We start from the raw sequence: 20,683 nt of genomic DNA on the forward strand, positions 1-20,683 counted from the left end.
GGTTTTAAAAAAGAAATTTTTACTGTGTCGTCAAAAATATGTACAAAAGCATGCCATTTTATATGAAAGAATCATTCAAAGTTCACGTGCCCAGTGTTTACTTAAAAAAATTGCCTCAGACTGGTACTTGCTTGAGGATCGGCACTATTTTAGAATTACTAGGAAGCAACAGGTATCGCTACCAATTGTTTCGTTCGCAAAAATGTTTACATGAGCTTATTAACGTTCTGGGACTGAATAACCCCAAAAAGCGATTTCAGAGGAATCAAACCTCTAGATCTAATAAGGCAGTCGGTGCTGAAATATGTTAACCTAAAAAGCACTAACATATAACGGTAGCAGACTTGTGTGTCGTCCACAACTCTCTCTCTTTCTATAACCTAATGTTGCACAAGTTGTTAGAATGTTACCGCGAATAGATTAACGGCTTGCAAAAGATTTAAATATTTTATTATTTTCCTGCGTAAAATATGACGATAGTGCATATAATTATTTATAAGTTTGAATAAATTAATAATAAGACACAGCTTAATCTGCAAATACCTTGCATCTAAAATAAGTTTATTATACTAGAAATGGAAAACAATCACGCTAGTTTCGTCTTCCAGTCGTCTTCAATCATAATGGTTGCCTTTTCGGCAATCAGAGTTGTTGGCCCATTCGTATTGCCGCTCGATATTTCCGGCATTATGCTCGCATCCACCACACGCAACCGGTCCACGCCTCGCACACGTAGACGCTGATCTACCACAGCGTGCGAATCAGTGTCTGCGCCCATGCGGCATGTGCCCACCGGATGCCAAGCACCGATATACAAGTACTTTATGTAGCATATCCAATAGTCATCCGAGTCATAAGGCAGCTGATCACATTCCTCAATGGGCACGTGCAACAGCTGTAAGCCGTAGTTTCTAAACGCCGCAGTGGTGCACATGCGCTGCACAAAGCGCACATTTCTTAGCAGTGTGAGCTGATCAGCGCGCTCGCTGGCATAGTTATTGTATATGAGTGGCGGCGCTTGAGGATCGGCCGAGCGAAGACGCACTTTGCCTCTCGAACTAGGACGTAGTAACGATCCATAGATTTGTAAGAGGCTCTGATTGCCGGCCGCGCGTGAAATCCCTGCGACTATTTCATCGCGCAGCTGGAGAAATTTGAAGCTGTCGGCATTACCCGTAGGTACAATCGTGTGCGAAACCAAGTGCAAGTCGGGATACTGGCTGCTGCTACTCGTATTGGTGTTAATGAAACCCATAATGCTGATGCTAGCTGCAAGTGGTCCAATTTGGCGCAAAAAATAATCAGCAACGCTTTGTGGTTCGCCCATACTGGGTGGCACACTAAATTCGCTCTCAAACCTTAGTATCAAAGGCAGCATGCCGTGATCATGTAGATTATTGCCTACAGGCAAATCTGCAACTTGTTTTATGTTCAGGGCCTTCAAATGCTCGCTTGGACCAATGCCCGATTGTAGCAGTAATTTGGGCGAATTAATGGCACCTGCCGCAACAAGCACCTCGCTCGTAGCGGCAGCTTTTAAGCGATGGCGATTTCGTAAGATGAATTCAACACCCATAGCGCGACTGTTGTCTGAAGAAAAGAGTATCTTTGTAACCAATGCGTTCTTAATAACATGTAGATTAGGTCGGGAACGGGATACTTGCCCCAAATAAGTTTTTGCAACGCTCATGCGCCTTCCCTTTTCTATATTCGCGGGTATTGCGTCTGTATAGCCAACGCTTGTGCCGTCTGCTAAATTGGATATATAACGCAACCCCAGCTCGCTACTAGCATTGAAGACAAGTTGCGCTAGTTCCTTGTGCTGCTCCAGAGGGTCAAAGTGGTTCAATACTATTGCACCGACTGGCTTATCGACGACTTCATGCTGCGAGGCTTTGAGCGCCTTTTCGTATAGAAATTTCATTTCCTCCCACGACCATTTATTGCAGCCCAATAGACGCCATCGATCGAAATCTTCCTTATTGCCAAGCAAAAAAATACTTCCACTCATAGAGCTCGAGCCACCAAGCATTTTGCCACGTGGCCAATAACAGCGACGCTGCTGCATGCCTTGACAACAGTTCGGATTCGGTTCGCCAAAGTCCGTCCATGTATAGGCGCTGTGATGTAGCGTAGAGCTCATTGTAAAGATCTGAAAGAAAAGCAGAAAGATTGAGATAACAAGAAATGAGAAGGTTTATATTGTAAACGAACTAGGAGGTACTGAGATAATATTCACAATTCTATCGTTCTACACTGTAAATAATATTTATATAATATATAATATGGTGAACAACCGTTGTTAAGGCTGTTTTGCTGGAAATCTTTATTTGTCTTTAGCAAAACACTTCAGCCTTTTTCATGCACCTGGAAGATGTGATCTGTCAAGTATATATGCCTCTAATCAGACAATTCACAGCAACCTGTAAAACTATTATACAAATTTACTTTAAGTCTGGAGTGATGCTCCTCTTCCTGTATAGAAGTGTAAATCCCTATCTTTGTACCTAACCAAGTTTAATACTGCCTTGCACCTTTTCAGGTTATACCTTCCTAATAATGTTTTTGCTTGGCTCAGGCCAGTAGTTTCCAGACCTAGTCTTCCTCCACCCTTTCCTCCTTTCAGAACTACTTCGCCAAGGTATGAGGACCCACGGCGAATCAGGGATCTCATCCGTATGGCCCCTGTTGAATAAGCTTTGAGTATTGATTCAAACTCAAAAGACGATTTTAACTAGAATGCTGTCGGAATAACGGTTAGTAAGACCATTTATATCTTCGATTGCCAGCTTTTATCCGAGTAGAGTTGAATATGTCTCAAATCGCTCCAGATTAAAGTGTATAGAAGATCTCCATGTTTTACCAATTTAATACTGTGGAATTTGTCGGATTGCAGTATATGCTTAATAATACAGTAATGCTTATCACTTTCAACCAACCATTATAATGATGCCACACTTTGTATCTAATGTATCCGTAAAAGAATACATTTGTATATATGTACATTTATATTAAATGATGACTATTGATAACGGTTGTGGTTAATCACTGCACTTATGAATCATAGCTTTCCGATTGGCTTTTAAAGCTGAAAAGCTCCCAAAGAGGTCCCGCTTTCGGGATCTCGTATGAATGACATCGCCAAGATACTTCACTATATAAGTGCCTCAAAAAGCTTCAGCTACTACGTTATGAGAGCACTTGCTAGATTCGCTCGCATGTCGACCTCCTATGAACATTTAGAATCTAAAAGCTCACCTCCGATTCTATAGGCGGATCTCCGCCAGCCTCTAGCAGCAGCACTTTGATACGCGGATTTTCGGTTAAACGGCTGGCTACCACCGAACCGGCCGTACCGGCGCCCACAATGACGAAGTCATACTTCTGCAGGCCTTCACTTAGTGCTTCGTCTGCAAAATCAGCAGGCCATTGGCTGGCATTTGTCAACTCACATTTGGCTGTATTTATCGCGGCAAAAAGATTACTGACAAGCGCCTCTGCGCTGCCAACGGACGAGGTAACGCAGCTTGTGGGCGGCGTGGTGTCATTGGCTGCTGTCAGAAACTTGCCAGCGTCGTTGATTCCGCTCGCAAGCGTTGTGCCGCTTATCACTGCAATCACCACTAGCGTCAAGGCAACCGTTGCTGTAGAAGAGGTAACGCCTTAGAAATAAAATACAATTTACCGTTATATGTATAATTCTATTTTGTTTACCCCAAATGAAATAACGGAATTTCGTGCACGCCAAGTAGCTGGTTAGCATCGCAGTGTGTTTACCGCAGGCGCTGAGCTTCGACTAAAAAGCTTACCTTTCTCAGCGCAAAATCGAAAATAATTGAAATGCGTTAAAATATTAAATTTAAATTTATATTATATGCGTTTACATTTATCTCGGCATTTTATGGACGATCGCGGTAACAATAGAAGCCTTAATTTTTTTAATTGTTTTCGGCGCAACTCTGCGCTTTGTTTTTGAACAGATTATTATATCAGCAAGTAATGTTTGGACAGCAGAAAACAACTTGTAAGACACTTACATACATACATATGTATATATACAATACAATATTTTGTTGCTGCATTGCGACGCGCTGTATAACAGTACATTTTTGCTTTGTATTATGAGTATATTTGCAATATAAAATATATATAATATTTATCTATGGTTCCAATATTTTATTGCACTTATTTTTGTGAGTAAAAGCTGGTAGCTTCATTTATATTTGGTTAAGGTTGTTTTCGAAATTTAAATATTTAACTGCTGTGTGTTGTTGGTAGTTCCAACATTCCAGTTCAACGGTTAACGAACTTTTTACCTAAAAAAGTAAATTCACCACGTTAAGCTCAGCGTGTATTGAAAGAGCGAAAGCGCGTAGATTGGAAATGCTGACGCATGTCAGTGGTTGTCAAACTGTAACGCCAAAAATATAAGAGTACATATAGGGTTATTCATTATGAGTTTTTGGTAAACATCTTCATACAATATATTAAAATTTTATTAATTTGAACTTCAACATTGATTTCAAAATGCCCATAAAAATTTAATATTGAGAATAATTTGACTTTGCTACAGTTACGAAATTTCGTGGAGTGGTATTATTGCAACAGCAAATATTCATTTTCGAAACTCTTTTACCAGAACTTTATTTGTGCTGCTTGAAATTTCGTGGCTTATTATTTTTCTACAATGTCATAAACTTCAAACGCTGGTGAAAATAAATCTTTTGGCTGGAATTAATCGAATTGATGAAAACATTAATAACATAACCGCCTTTGCAAAGTAGTTTTTAAACCAAAACTCGATATTTGAAAGCTATTAATTCTCTTCACTTTAAGGTTCATTTATTCAAATATTTACTTACTCAACCTCTAGTTCGAGCACTCTGATCAATACTAGAAGTAACCATATATCGTTATCTTTATCATTTAAAGAATATATAAATATGCCACAAGCTCTGATGGGCTGAGTAATCAGCATACAATCTTTCCTATACTGATTGAAGTGGATTTTTATATAAAAGATTTTAAGGGCACGTATTTTCACAGTTCTCCATAATTTCGAACTCAATTAAATATTATCCAGTAAATGCCCTAAAGTTAGACCATTATTAATTGTGTACTTACAGTTCGGAATTCCAAAATATGTAAAATAGTTAACAAGGCATAACCGAGAAAAAAGAGTTATCAGCGTTCTAAGTTCGACAAAGTTTCTGTTTCCGTTGAGATCATCAATAAATCATAAGTTCGCCTATTAAAACTCGGCCCCATCGTCAAATGATGATGGGCTCAGGTTTCAATTCCATAGCCACTTGCTGTTCAATGGTATAAAGATATATTCTTTTTATCATTATATTTTCCAAATTTTTTGTGTGTGTGTGGATGATTGGGCGTATTAAATAATATTATTGAAGCTTACTATTAAAAATGCTTTTTAAATGTGGTTATAAAATTATGTATTTTTTCGATCATACACACATTACAAATAATATTTATATAGTATAATCTAAAAATTCGTATTTTCACTTAATTTTTATTTACATGACACAGAAAATCTACTGTTTTGGATTAAATACAAAAAAAGTAAATAAATAAATTACAAAATGTCAAAGTTTTTCCACACATAAAACTGAAGAAAACATATACCCCCTAACAGCGTAGACCCAAACCCAATCGCCGCATGTCGCATAACTAGATTATCGTGTTTTTTATCCAGAACTCCTTGATCATATCTGAACCCTTCTCCGCGATCATTATCACCGGTGCATTTGTGTTGGCGCTCACCAACTTGGGCATAATACTTGCGTCGATCACACGCAGGCCGCGTATGCCATACACACGTAATTGCGGATCAACCACCGCCTCGGAATCCCAATAGGGACCCATTTTGCATGTGCCCACCGGATGATAAATCGTCACTGTGTAATGACGTATCATACACTCCCAGTAGGGATCGGTGAACATCTGCAGATGTTGACAGCCAGGCCATTTAATAGATGAGATGCGCGAGCCGAAACGTTGCATAGCTCTCGTGCGCGAAAGCGCTACAGCGATCTTGGCGCCCTCAATTAGTGTCTTTGTATCGAGTTCGTCACTTAAGTAGTTCGGATAAATATACGGATAATCGAATGGATTATTGCTGCGCAACTTAATCGAGCCAATACTACGTGGACGCAACAACATCGGTATTATGCTCCAGGCATCGCGATTGTTGATCTTCTCAAATACTGCACGATAGAAGGCATCTGTAAGTCCGTGCGCTTTGCGCAACTGAGAGCCGCCGTCTGAATTTGTAGAGCCGGAAACAAAATGAAATTCAATATCGGGCCAGTCGAGCGAAGTATTCGCGTATTTTGTATTCACAAAAGCAAGACCCTCAACGCCACCAAGTATAGTAAGTGGACCTTGTCCGAAAACAGCGTACTGCAGCACTGTAGACATGGAATGAAAGCGACTCTCTACAATAGAAACTGGTTGATTAACCAGAAACGTGAGACCGCCTAAGCCGATATGATCTTGCATATTTTCGCCGACGTTGAGCTCTTTTATAACCGGTATGCGATGTTTAGTCAACTCTTTACGTGGTCCAATACCGGATAACATCAATAATTGAGGCGAATTGACCGAACCGCCCGAGAGAATGACCTCTTTTGCTGCGCGTATGCGATATATGCGTTGATTCTTTACAAATTCGACGCCGAAAGCTAATTTCGTCACTGGGTCGATCATTATACGTGTAACATGTGAGTGCATAGATATGTGCAGATTAGAGCGTAAACGCGCCGGTCGCAGAAAAGCTTTTGCGCTGCTGCAGCGACTACCACGGCGTGTTGTGCCTTGCGCTATCATAAACCCAGCTTGTTTCTCGCCATTCAGATCGCGATTATCGTAGCCCATTTCGACCCCTGCTTCAACGAAGCTTGCTGCCAACGGTGTGTGATAAGGCGCCTCACCGACTGTCAGATAGCCACCAGTGGAGTGGTAAGGAGTACTGGATAAATACGGGTTTGTGTTATCCTCCGATTTTTTGAAATAGTACAAAGCATCGCGATAACCCCAACCTGGGTTGCCAGCGGCCTCCCAATTGTCATAGTCGATTTTACTGCCCCGTAAATACAACATATAGTTCAGCACACTTGAGCCGCCGAGCACCTTACCGCGCGGCCAGTTGCAACGTCCATTGTTCATGGCTTTAAAACAAAAAAAAAATAATTTCAATTTCACAAAAAGTTATATTTACAAGCTCACCCAAACAGAATTTGCCTGACGGTTCGGTTTTATATTTCCAATCCATTTTGCTCAACTGTAGATAACCCGCCATCAGTGGCACATCCGATATTTCAGTCTCATCGCCGCCAGCCTCCAATAACAGTACATTCCAATTTTCCACCTCTGTCAGTCGATTCGCCACCACTGCTCCCGCTGACCCCGCCCCTATCACTATAAAGTCATACCGTTCTAATATGTCATCAGTGGGCAAATCTTCCGCCCGAGATTCTGGATCCATAATCTCTTCGTACTGAAAATAGGCGATAGCTGCCACCAACATCGGTATAAACCAGCTGTTGCTGGTAGCCGCTGTCACTGCGCCACCTATCGCCGTGGCTGCGCCTACAATTGCGCTCATTTTGGTGAAATTAGAAGGAAAGTACTTGTATATCCTATATTAATTTTCGCAAGAGCATTGGCGAAGTTAACTGCAAAAAAGTAAAAAAAAACAAGAAAATGCAAACGAATAAATGTCAGAGTTTAAATAATGATGACTAGAACATATTGAAGAAATTAATTTTCTAATTAAACTGGACTTTCTAGGTGGGACTATTGAACCTTAAATAAATTCAAAGATACGTGATCACTACATATTTTCACAGCTTGGTTTTATCCCCCATCTTATTTGATTGACCTTTGTAAATTTATTTGCTTTCAATAAAAATTACGAATACTTTAATGAAACTTATCAACCTCACGCGCATCTATATTTTCACAGCTTGGTTTTATCCCCCATCTTATTTGATTGACCTTTGTGAATTTATTTGCTTTCAATTAAAATTACGAATACTTTAATGAAACTTATCAACCTCACGCGCATCTATATTCTTCAAAGTTACTATAAATTGGATAACTCGTTTATGATCATATATGTACATATGCATTAGTATAGACGATTCAGTTAAAGCAATATACTCGTTTGACATGACACCCATGCTTTCTCATATTAATTGTATGTCACTAATTTCTTGACCCAAACAAGATTTGGAAGATAAGTGAAATCGCACAAGGATATATGGAGTTTTTTAAGTTTTTAAGATTCTTTTTTAGTCAAAAGTCGATTGACCCGTTTTAAATATGAATCAAATATGAAATCTAAATCAATTAACTTCGAAATTACTTTCGATTTTTGTACAGTTTAAAGAAAGAATTACAACAACGATGACAACGTTGGGGGTAGTCAGACTGAAGGAGACATGGGAGCGAAACGAAAACGCGACAGATTCGGAGTAAAGTTAATGTTAATGTTAATGTTAGGGATAATGTTAATAGTAGGGTTAATGTTAATGTTAATGTTAATGTTAATGTTAATATTAATGTTAATGTTAATGATAATGTTAATTCTCTCATTATTCTCTCTAAGTGGCCAAAGTTTACGGGCTCACGCAGTAGATTTGACGGACACAGTAGCCCAACGTGCGAATATTTTATTATTGTCGGAAACATGGATATGTGAATGTGCCGAACTTCGATTGTGTCACTCATTTCGTCCCAATGTAAGATCTATTGGGGTAGCTGTCTACCATAGCTCCACTGACAGACTAATATTATCACTCCACATATGCATATGAATTTACAACAAACTAACTGGTTGGCTGTGAATGCTGCTGCAGTTGTGACAATGAGACACAGAGTGTGGCAATGATTGTTCCCTACATCACTCCGAACCAGAGAATTAACGATATAATAATACATAGAGCATTATACTAGATGTTTTATAAATGGAGGCGAAAACATCAACTACCTTTTTTCATTAACCTAGCTCCTTAAAAATTCCAGAATATTGAATAGTGGTGGAAATATTTCTATCTCATAAAACTTGCTGGCTAGGGTGAGTATTTTCATTTCAAGTGCTCATCGAGATTCATAGCTTTCTAGGCTGTTTGGTTTTTTTTTTTTTGACAGTTCTTCGTTAAACAGAAGTTCGAGACATCTTTACGCTCATGGCACAACGTTTCGCAAGCTTGTAAACTATCATTCTTGTTTCGTGAGTAGTTTCTTCAATAAACAAATAGATTTATATAATCTACTAGGTTCAAGGCGACAAAGGGATTCCGTGAAACGAAATAGATGATGATGAGATTGCGAAAAGTCATTTGTCTGGGTACCGAACCAGTACAGGAAATACGTAAGTCACTAATTACGAAACACAATGAAATTTTCTAAAGGGCTGACAGATGGTTCAAGGTGACATCGAATGCTTTAAGGACATGTAGGATCGCCAATATCATGTGCAAGAGCCCCGAAGCAAAATATGCATTCTTTTACACACGGTCTCGAAAATACTGCAGGACGGCTGTTGATCTATTGACAGTTCAGAACCTACTGGCATCACATGCGAGCCGGATGTGCATAAGTAACGACGATACATGCAGAAAGTGTAGGGAAGTAGGCATAAGAGTGACGCTGGAACACTTCCTATACTTCTGTTCAGAATTATTTAGAACTCGTCTTAGATATCTACATAGTACACCACAGTTCAAGGGATATCAAGTCGCTCTTATAGTTCGCAAAAATCTTTGACGTTTTGTATGACGAATACTCTAGTTCAAATTAAACTGAACCACCATCTGGCAGTACTAAGGAGCAGGTCTATGTTAGCGTATAACCTAACCTAACTAGATTTATGATTACTTAGGGTGGGGTTATTATTATATTTCTAGAATGACTGGAGCAACTTATTCAAATATATTGTATAGACGTTGCTTACATTCCTCTAAAAAATTAACGGTTGCCATCACTTAAAAATAAAATATCTCTGACTGTATTGTAATTGTCTTTTCTAGCAGTAACCCTTAAAATACAAGCATATTCTTTTTATGTAATAGAAAAGCGGTTGAAAATATATTTTGAAATATGTCAATTCAAAATTTTAAATAAAAAAGATTTCCGGCTGGATAAAATAGGGGATAACCTCAAAAAATATTCTGACTTTTAATTGTCTACCCGATTCGAAATTCATGAGTACAGTTATCAAAAGAATGTGATGTGTTTTACTAATACCAATTTCGGATACCAAATTGTACATACTTATTATATATTTGTTGATATTGGCATAGAAAATATAAAAGTTTATTTCTAAAATATTAGTTAACCGATTAAGGTTAGACAGTACACTACCGAATTGCTTTGTGAATTTTAAATACATAGGTATGTACATTCAATATGCATATGTACATATAACCAAATTTCGTAATAGTTCATGATGACACGTATTGCGTCCAATTCCCTGGGTCCATATCTCCACATAGGAAATTTACTGAGCGTCAGGTGTCAAGCGCAACTTCAATTTATTTTGAGTTCATTTGCCAATTAATTGCGACTCCCCGAATTTTGATTTAACGGCCCGATCAACCCAAGCAAAAGTGTTAAAGTCAAAAATACTGAAACATATAAATTCATATATATGTACATAAGTATTTATACCTATACATATAATCTAAAGCCAAGTTTTGAAAATGCCGTATTGGAATCGAAATGCGAAGGTTTGCTTGCAAAATGGGCGCTCCGTTGGCCACCTTGCCAAGACTAGTCAGTTAATTGCTATGCGCATAATGTTCGCGATGACTGCGTGCTTCCAAATGCTTCCGAGAAGAATGCAAATACATACCTATATATAGATGTAAATGTACTCGAAAAGGAGGCATATGGAGGTCGACATAAATTTTAGCAAGAAGAAAATGGGTGAAAATGCATATGTAGGGTATAGTTATTTGGGTGTTTGGTTTATAATATACCTACACATACATACATATTTTTGTTTTGGGGTCTCTACCATTTGGTGTCATGTTGCAGATTTTAATTAATGAAATACTTTTAATTAGAAATATAGTGTAATACAGCTTTAGTTAAATATGTAATTAAGTTGCTCCTGCTATTTGTAGATCATCTTTAAACCCTTATACCCAATACCTATACTAAGTTTGCCATGAAGTTTGTAACACCCAGAAGGAAACGTCAGAAACCATATAAAATATATGTATATACATATAGAGGTTGGTTGAAAGGCTTCTGCGCTCGAAATGAAAAAATGCTGGTTAGTAGTCGCTGGGAGCCAAATCTGGTGAATACGGTGAATGCTCAAGCAATTCGTACTTTAATTCGTTGAATTAAGTCGTTTTTAAAACACCTTTGTGAGCAGGTACATTCTCTTGATGAAAATTTTTTTTGTGCTGTTAACCAAGTCTTTTCTAACGAATTTTTTCATTCAGCTGATCCAAAAGGCTGCAATAATATTCAGAGTTGATTATTTTACGTTTCTGCAGATAATCAATCAACAAAATTTCTTTCGCATCCCAAAAAACTAATGCCATAACCTTCTTCACTGATCGTTGTGACTTCATCTGCTTTGGAGCTGAACAACCAGGTTCAGTCCACTGTTTCAATTCAGGATCATGGTGGTAGATTCAAGTCTCATCTATAGTTATAAAACGACGCAATAAATCGTCGTCATTCTGCTTAAAACGCTCTAAACTATTATGAGAAATTTATTTTCGATCTGGTTTTTGTGGAATTGTTAATGTGTGCAGCACTAAATTTCCAAACAGCTTTTTCATATGTAATTCTCCATGTACAATATGAAGTACACGTTCGTCTGAGATGCCTATTGCATTTGCGATTTCGCGCTTCGTCAAACTTGGATCTTCACTAACAATATTATGAACTTGCTCAATAATTGTAGGTGAGGACTCCTTATTACACTTCTTACAATTGTTCATAAATTTCCTTTGCTTTTGAACCTGTCAAAACAAAGAATCTAATCACTGTGCGATATTAAATTTGTTTCATATTATAAAAATATTCTGACACGTCAACTTCAAATGGTTTGTAAACAAAGAATTTTTTAACAGAATGACTTGTAACTTTGCATGTGTTCTCACGACAGATGCATAACTTGAGAAAAAAAATTGGAGCTAGTAGTGCTAGTTTTTGGTGAGACCAGCCAACTTTTAAACCAACCTAGTAATCATCAGCATGCCGAGCTGAGTCGATTTAGCCATGTTCATCTATCCGTCTGTCTGTATATACGCGAATTGTGATTATTTCCTTTTCTCTCCAAGGAAACTTGGTCATTTGTCGAAACCGCCGATATCGGGAAACTCGATTTTCTTGAAACTTGTGTGTTTAAAGTCGGTTGTCAAGATTTCGAGCGAACTTCGCAACAGATCTTACAATTTTATGTAATTATATCCTTCGGGATATAATTTAATTTAGAAGGTCTTGAACGAAATATTTTTTTTTAATTACAACTATTAAAAAAAAACATCGTGAAATTTTCACCAAAATTTGCATTTTTTTTATAAAAACGTCTGCCAAAAATACAATTTTTACTCTTTTTTCTTCGTCCAATACCTACTTTATGGTCTTAATTAAAACATGTATTTTTTATTTAGCTTCATATGATCCTATAAGAAATTCCGCTGTCAACGCGGAGGCACCATTTTCCGATGGCCAGCCGGGAATGACGTCGTTATGGTCGTTATTTTCTCTTTAAAATTTCACAAAATCTTTGTAAAATATGTATCTTTGGAATAATAGAAATTTTAAGTAAAATATCATTCTTGAAATAAAAAAAAGTATTGAAAATAGGCCGTTCTTTGCTCGAGGATATGTGTGTTTAGAATCAACTTAGTACCGGTTCAACAAACACCTCATTTTTGTAAGGAGAATATTCAAAATGGAAAGAGCTAGGACGAAAAAAGGTACAAGAATCGATCTCTTTCATTCGTACTTGCACAGTATTCGGTTTTGTTGACTGGCCTATGATTTTGGTTAAAAATATAGTTTTAGATCAAAATTAGATACCTAGAACCAAATTGTTGTAAGTTTTTTGAGTATTTTTATGGAATAACTCCTGTAACTTAAATTTCTACTTCAATCACAATTTTGTGACCTCGTTCCAACACGTAAAATATTCTCAGTTTCTGAGGCATAAAGAAGGGTTCATACAAATAAATTTATTTCTCATCCACTCAATCAGCGACTTCAGTTTCATAGAATCACGTAAAGCAAACTTGGTTTAGTTTTGCCAATTCTTTGAATACTCCTCCATTCTCCATCTGACACATATTATAAGAAAGTGTGTGGGTGAATACACCTACAGTTTGTATTCATGAGTGTATCACTTCAGTTTCACTTTTCAATAGTGTATCAAAGGAAGTAGTTGAAGACGAAAACAGTAAAAAGTAAATATGTAACGTAGAAGTGTTCGAAAAGACAACAAAAAATTTTAAGCGCAAATAAAAACGAATGCAAACAAAGAAAAATATCTGAAAATGGGTTAATTGAATGCAAATATATAACGTCCCAAAAAGGCTTTGCTTCAAAGAATCAAATCAAAGTAGAGTCATGACACCTATTGGTAATATGTAAGAACTCAGTAGCTTTAAAACGAAAAGTTAAATAAAAACAAGAAAACACGTTACTTTCGCATACATTACCTTGATTTTGATCGTGCAATTTATATGACAGCTATATAATATAATATACTAGTTTGATCTGAAAAATTTCTTCAGAAATTGTAGCGTTGCCTTGCGCAACAATTCATGTTAATTTTCGTGAAGATATCTTGTCAAGTAAAAAAGTTCTTCATATAAAAACTTAATTTTGATAGGTCAGTTTGTATGGCAGCTATATGCTTAAGTGATCCGATATCGGCGGTTCTGACAAAAGAGCAGCTTTTTGGTGAGAAAAGGACGGGTGCAAAATTTCGCGTATAATATACAAGTATACAGACAGATTGGCACTGCTAAATCAACTCAACTCGTCACGCTGATCGTACACTATATTTTATAGTCTCCGACTTTTCCTTCTGGCTGTTATAAACTGCGTAAACTAAATATAATTAAATATAGACAATTTTAGAGCAAGCTTATATCTTCTACCATATAATTAAATAATAAACAAAAATATTTTTTCTTTAATCGACAAAATTTTTCCCGTTAAAATAAAATTTTACCTCAATCATAATTATGTAATTACTACAAATACTTCCGTTTATCTGGCGGACAATGCACCCAAACAAATGATGCATAAAGATTTGTTACGTTACACTTGCACTCGCACATACCACAGAGTTTTACAAACTTGTATATGTATTATATGAAAATTAGGGGCATGACTTTTAAATTGCTTAGAAAAAACTGAAGAATGCATATTACAAATGCAAGATTTTATTATAAATATCTATAATAAGAAATTTTAAAATCTGAAACAATTATATATGTATGTACATAAGTATTTATATAATATATGTATAATACATAATACGTTATAATACACCTAGACTCTAGCTTAGCCTTGCAAGTATTACATACAAAATATTCTAGGGTTCATTCTGAGCAATTTTGCCTAAGAAAATATGGGTATAAAACCGCTTTCGAGCCAGAGATATTTAAGGCGAAGTTCTTCAAGATGAATATAATATAAAATTAAAAGATGTGAAACGAAATCACAATATTTTAGATAAGATTTTCAACATCATCATAAAAAAATAAAATTTTAATCCGATTTGTGTAACTAAATGTTTTTTTTCAACCCAGTATTTAAGATTGCAAGCAAAAGTTTAATTTAAATGTTAATTCAATTATTTCTTTAAAGCATTATTTGCAACCCCATATGTAACCTATATAAAATATACCTGCGCACAAGTTGGTAAGACTTTGAAACATCATGAAATTGGATCATTATGATAGGAATAGGTTGACAAGTTTAATTGCAATGTAGTAATTGCCAAAAAATTTAAAAATATTACAGTTTTCTTTTTCTATAAAATCAAAAACTAACTAATTACTCAAATTTAGTTTTTATGGGATGTTTTTTTGTATGAAATTGATTTTTGATCGATTTTGAAGTAAAAATATAAACAAATAACAAAATTTTAATATATTCAGTTATTTTCGAAATCTAAAAATGTCATATTTGTAGAAGATTTGCACCAGAGTTTAAACATATCGCTATAAAAAAAAAATCTTCGAAATTAGCAATAATTTTGTTCAAAATATTCAACACATCAAAACGTTATAAAATAGCTATTATTATAAAACTATTCAACACATCAAAACGTTATAAAGTAACTATTATTATATAACTCATTATCGTTCTGTGATTAGTTTCCAAGATCTTTGCTTAAGCGCAATGAGTTTATAAAATTTATTTTGTGGTAATAAAAAAATAGTTATGCTGAGTGTCATGCCCCTATTGTGCATGCATATAAACATACATACCTCTACTCGTATGTAAGAGAATCAATATTTGAAAGTGAAATTTAGCGCAATTTCGACGAATGAATAAAACTGTCGAGCAACAAAAACAATTAACACATTCGTTGATGCAACCGTAAGAGCTTTTAAGTGTGGTGGTATGTGTCTAGGTTTGTACATATTCTTGAACAGCTGTATATATGCACATACATATGCGCATATGTACTTAGTTGCTTAAGTAATTGCATACAATGTGCAACATTGCAATCTCTCTATTTTCTCTTTATTTTATTATTAATTTCTTTGCCTTTCTATACCTTTCGTACCCTGCTGTCAATTCTATTTGCTTTTGACGTTTTACTTTGTTGCAAAATAGACAGCCACCGCTTGCAGCACAAGCAAAAACAAATAAAATAACTGGTTTCCACACATTTCAACTCTTATTTCTTAACTCGTGTTTTGTTTTTATCGCTGCTTCTGTTTTGCTTTGCATGTGCAACGTACTATTATTGGATTATCTCGATTGCACACAATAACCAACCAACCAGCTGCCATGCGAATATCGACTACGCTACAGAGCAGCTACAACAAATAAGTTGCGAGTCAAGTTCAAGGCCCCATCTCCCCCACTGTGTACTAACTGTAAATTAACGTTTTTTATTATAAACTTTGTCCATCAATGGCTATTGCGACCCAATTAACGCTCTGACTTGCCACATTTTTACAATAAAAGCATAAGTAGTATATGTAATTCAAAAATTGATGCCACTTTAAGAATTTTAAACGGAAAACGGGTGAAAGGCATTGCAAAAACAGGTTAATTGCAGTGGCTTCCTTTTTTTAAACGTTTATGCAAATCAGTTGATATTTAATAAAAATGCATAAGGAAACCACAGCCTTGTCGAAAGTCTTAATAGGAATGTTAGTGCCAGCTTGAGTCTACTTTGCTTCTATTAATAAGTTTTGTGCTAGTTTGGAGAAATAATCGGTAACTTATCCAATACTATAATTTTGTTATAACAAATTAGTTCAATGGCTTTGCTATACAGGTTTGCATATGAACCAAATATAGCTGAGATAAAATTAAGACGAAGATCGAAGATTTGTTGTAAACTTCTAGGAAAGCGACAGAATGAAAGAATTACTGACTTTGAAACTTTTTACCGAATCTATAGCTATATACATACTTTCAAAAAAGTCAAAAGTAACCGTAGACAAGAAAAAATACAAAGGTTCCTTACAAGAACTTGATTCCGATTGTTCAATTTATATAGCAGCTATATGTTATAGTGATCTGATCTGAACAATTTCTTCAGAGATTACATTGTTGTCTTATCGCCAAATTTTGTGAAGATATTACGTCAAATAAAAAAGTTTCTTTTACAAGCACTTGATTCCGATTGTTCATTTGGTCTGGCAGCTATATGCTATTGTGGTCCGATATCCGTTCCGACAAATGAGCAGCATCTTAGTGAGGAAAGGAAAGGTGCGAAATTTCAGAACGATAGCTTAAAAACTGAGGGACTAGTTCGTGTTTATAGAGACAGACAGACGGACGGACATGGCTAAGTCAACTCAGCTCATCATGCCGATCATTTTTGTAATTATTTTATAGGGTCTCCGACGTTTCCTTCTGGTAGAGGGTGTTAAAATCGGTCTGTATCCAAGATCGATTTCATTTCACTAACGCTTACTATGCCACTATATGCTGATTTTTAAAAAAATATACTAAGGACTGAGTAAAAACAGCTTACTAGAATTAGTTCTAAGAGAAATATTGCTCATAACCAAAGATTTTTTGAGACTCTCCACATTATGTGGGGTATTCGATGCGCCATGTTCTCCAACTCCGACCACAAACTGTCCAATAGATTCAAATCTGGACTTCCAAACGGTCAATCATTTGAAGCTATGAAACCTTTTTGCCTTGAGGGCTGGAGGAGAATCTTTCTGGAAGATTCAATGCTCTCCATCGAAGAAATTATTGCTTAACTGCTTTACCACGACTTCTAAAACATCCTACTGATACACTTTTGTAACAGTTTTAACTTCTTTTTCACAGAAGTGAAGAAGTGTAACGCCTTTACAGGAGACTGTCCACCAAAGCATTAAAACAGCTGGTTGATGACACCGTTGAACCCTTGAAATAAAATTGTTTGCGTCTTTAGAAGTTCTTGCGAAGATTTTGTCATCTTTCTTATTAAAAACTTCTTCAACAGTAAACATTTTTTTATTTGTAAAAAGAATAATTTCATGGTCATTGACCGTGTGCCACTGAAGAAGCCGTTTGCATCTGTTGAGCCTAAATTGTTTCAAGCGCGTTGTCAGAAGATGACCAGTTGACCGATGGTAGGCTTTCATGTGGAGATCATTTCAAATAAGTCTTCACATTAATCTGGTCGATATATTCATTTCCCTTAACATAATTTTCTATTTGCTAAGAGGATATCTGCGAATGCGTTCGCGAAAGTTTTTTTTGGGCTAACAAAATTATAAATATTTCGTGTTTAGAACCAGTTGACAGATTATACTATTAAAGACTCGTATATGATTAGACTCTGCATAAAAATTTTAAAAAAAAATAACGGCACTTTTTTGTGCGTATTTGTTTGCGTTCTTTGTATTATAAACTTTGTAACAGAATAATGGCAAGACTAAGTACACGATACTAACCCTAAAAACACAACATTTCTGCTAAAAATTTTAGGACTTTTGGAAACATTATTAAACAGAGGGGGTCTGAGTTTCTATATTGTAGATTCTTCACACTTTTTGTTTTTATTTTGCCACAACTACAGTAGACAGGTACTTACACTTCCGATCTTTTCGTTCGTTGAACCGTTTCAAAAGTTTTCTGCTGCAGTGAATAATTCTAGTTGTGTGCTGCTTCCAGCAACGTCGCACTAATATTCACACACGTATAAATAGCACTTCAAATCACAGAGCTGGTATAATCTTCACCTCACTTTGTTGGCACAAATAAACTTATGCGAAATAAATTTATTAAATCACTTGATTTTTATTTCTGTTCGTATTTAACAAAGCCACCACATATCTTATGCACTTTCTTTTCTGCTGCGCATTCGTTGCACTACGCTATTCGCTTCGAGCATTCACAATTCAACACAAGTGTTTCTAGGCCGCTTGACGCATGCGCGACGACTGTTAGTACGTTCGCTAAGTTCATACCTTCATTGCCAAAGCTACCTTTTCTTTCCAATTTCTCTTTACACATTCTTTCTTAACAACATAAGTACATAACAACCAAATAAAGGCGATCTTAGAGGCGAAATGAGCAGCAAATAAGTCACTCTTTAGCTGTATGCACCTCTTCCGAGGTCTCTCTTTCTCACTTTTGGTTAATTTATTTAAGCGCTTGTCCAGCTTTGAAGTATTGTTAGAAAAGCTGTCATTCGCTCAAATTATTTAATTATCTAGTCTGAAATCAAATCATGTCAGCAATTGTCCAATCATTTGTGAGCCTACTCGTAACAGCCATTTGTTTGCTTCCCTTACTCCCTTCCTTCGTTATAAATTTTAACACATTTGCCTTCATATCAAATCTTTCACAATTTACAACGTTTTTACTCGATGTGATGGCGCACACGTATGTTTGCAGGTCGTGTGCGAAATGCCACAAGTTTGGCTTTCCGCTTTTCATTGCTTTCTCCATCAATCATAATCACGTTCTTTCATATCCATTTCTATTTTCATTGTCCATTATTGTTGAACGTCTGCTTGGTCATGACATTTGGCTTACAATTGTCAAGTGTCGATAGTTGAAAACTTTTATGAGTGCCGACAAGTGCTCGCATTCGTAGTAAGTGACTATCATACTCTCTCATGCGAATTGTGCTCTTAGAAATTGAATTATAGCGAATTTTTGAATTCTAAAATTTTGGATCAAAAATTAGATTTTTTTAAATTAAAAATAATAATGATTTAATAAAACTTTTATTAAATTAAATTTAAATGTCTGATTTTTTATTCTAATATCGGAATTAAAAAATTAAAATTTATTTTTTAATCCAAGATGATGTGATTAAAATTTTAATCCGGTTAATACAGTACAAAATATTTGGGATTACAAAATAAAGATAATTTAATTCAAATATTTATTCAATTATATTTTTAATAAACTATTTGCAACCCATCACATTCAGATATCGTGAATTTTGTTCGATATAGTGAAGTACATGTCATACTAATTATATTTAAAGACGACAAAATATTATAACTGATAAAAGAATTCGTGATCGCATAATCGAAGTAATCGAATCGATCGATTCTTATTTACGATTTGTAAAATAAATTTAAGACGACAAAATATATTTACCAATAAAATTAACCATATATTAGCCGATAAATCATTTTAATTTTTTAAAATTAACGATTTTTTTCCGATATAGTGCAGTAAATTCCAGATATCGTATTAATTTTAGCTAAAGACAGCAAAATATTTTCCGTATTAGAATCATTCTGAACAATAACTATTTCTGTATATTCTTTTATAGGCATTTCGTGAGAAATATGATAAGTAGACGTGGTAAGACCCGGTTATACACTTTAAAGAGGGCTTCATAACATTTTACGATATTGATTAAACCATGTGAACTTATGTTTCACCCAAATTAGTGGCGTTTCACTTATAATCAGGCATGTTCCTGTAGAAGCTTTGTATCATATTATCGTGAACGTAACAGCACATAGTAAGGCATCAAGGATTCCAATTTTTTTGCAACAGTGAAACACCTTGTCGAAAGTACTTAGTTCATTAACAGAGGTTTCAGAGCGCTGATTGTATTAGGAGTGAATTGGGAATATATGGCTATGATATTACCAAAACTAAGCAGCATTTTTTGGAAAAATTTGGTATACTTGCAGTTGTTGGTTGTAGTGATGGCACGCATGTCAGATTATTACTACAGTATCGCAGTTACGTTCACAACTTTGAATCCGTATTTTGTCTCCTTACTAAATCCTTTAGCGAAATCTTGAAATCATTTAAAAAAATTATTCGATTTCTGGAACAGGCTTTTTGCTGACCGAATCACTTCGTTTTTGTGTCAAAGCGAAATATAGAGCATATCTGAATATCAGTAGAATACCATATAGTTTTATAGTAATCAAAAAATACATGGGAGTGAGATGTGTGTAATTAAAACTGTGGTACTTGTTGAGAGATTAGAAAAGATATGGTATATACAATATATGAT

The 20,683-nt window shown here is 35.7% G+C and overlaps 3 protein-coding genes across 7 annotated transcripts in view; 1 reads left to right on the forward strand and 2 right to left on the reverse strand.

The window, feature by feature from the left end:
* The window catches only part of Flo2 (flotillin-2), a 315,478-nt gene that overhangs the window by 242,589 nt on the left and 52,206 nt on the right, over positions 1 to 20,683 (forward strand). The window lies entirely within an intron of this gene.
* Positions 434 to 3,864, reverse strand: LOC106617460 (ecdysone oxidase). 2 transcript variants are annotated; one of them, XM_014234658.3, is made up of 3 exons: positions 3,715 to 3,864; positions 3,259 to 3,644; positions 434 to 2,152 (listed from the first exon to the last, which is right to left on the reverse strand). In XM_014234658.3, the coding sequence occupies exons 1-3, from the start codon at positions 3,761 to 3,763 to the stop codon at positions 587 to 589; spliced, it is 2,001 nt and encodes a 666-aa protein (XP_014090133.1). In that variant the 5' UTR covers positions 3,764 to 3,864; the 3' UTR covers positions 434 to 586. The 2 variants fall into 2 exon arrangements, with proteins under 2 accessions (XP_014090133.1, XP_069966122.1); XM_070110021.1 differs by having other exon boundaries at positions 3,259 to 3,662; positions 3,715 to 3,842.
* LOC106617463 (glucose dehydrogenase [FAD, quinone]) lies at positions 5,444 to 19,433 on the reverse strand. Its single transcript, XM_014234666.3, has 3 exons — positions 18,281 to 19,433; positions 7,246 to 7,694; positions 5,444 to 7,187 (listed from the first exon to the last, which is right to left on the reverse strand). The coding sequence occupies exons 2-3, from the start codon at positions 7,622 to 7,624 to the stop codon at positions 5,689 to 5,691; spliced, it is 1,878 nt and encodes a 625-aa protein (XP_014090141.1). The 5' UTR covers positions 7,625 to 7,694; positions 18,281 to 19,433; the 3' UTR covers positions 5,444 to 5,688.

This window comes from Bactrocera oleae, chromosome 5, assembly GCF_042242935.1.
Source record: "Bactrocera oleae isolate idBacOlea1 chromosome 5, idBacOlea1, whole genome shotgun sequence".
NCBI classification, from domain to species: domain Eukaryota; kingdom Metazoa; phylum Arthropoda; class Insecta; order Diptera; family Tephritidae; genus Bactrocera; species Bactrocera oleae.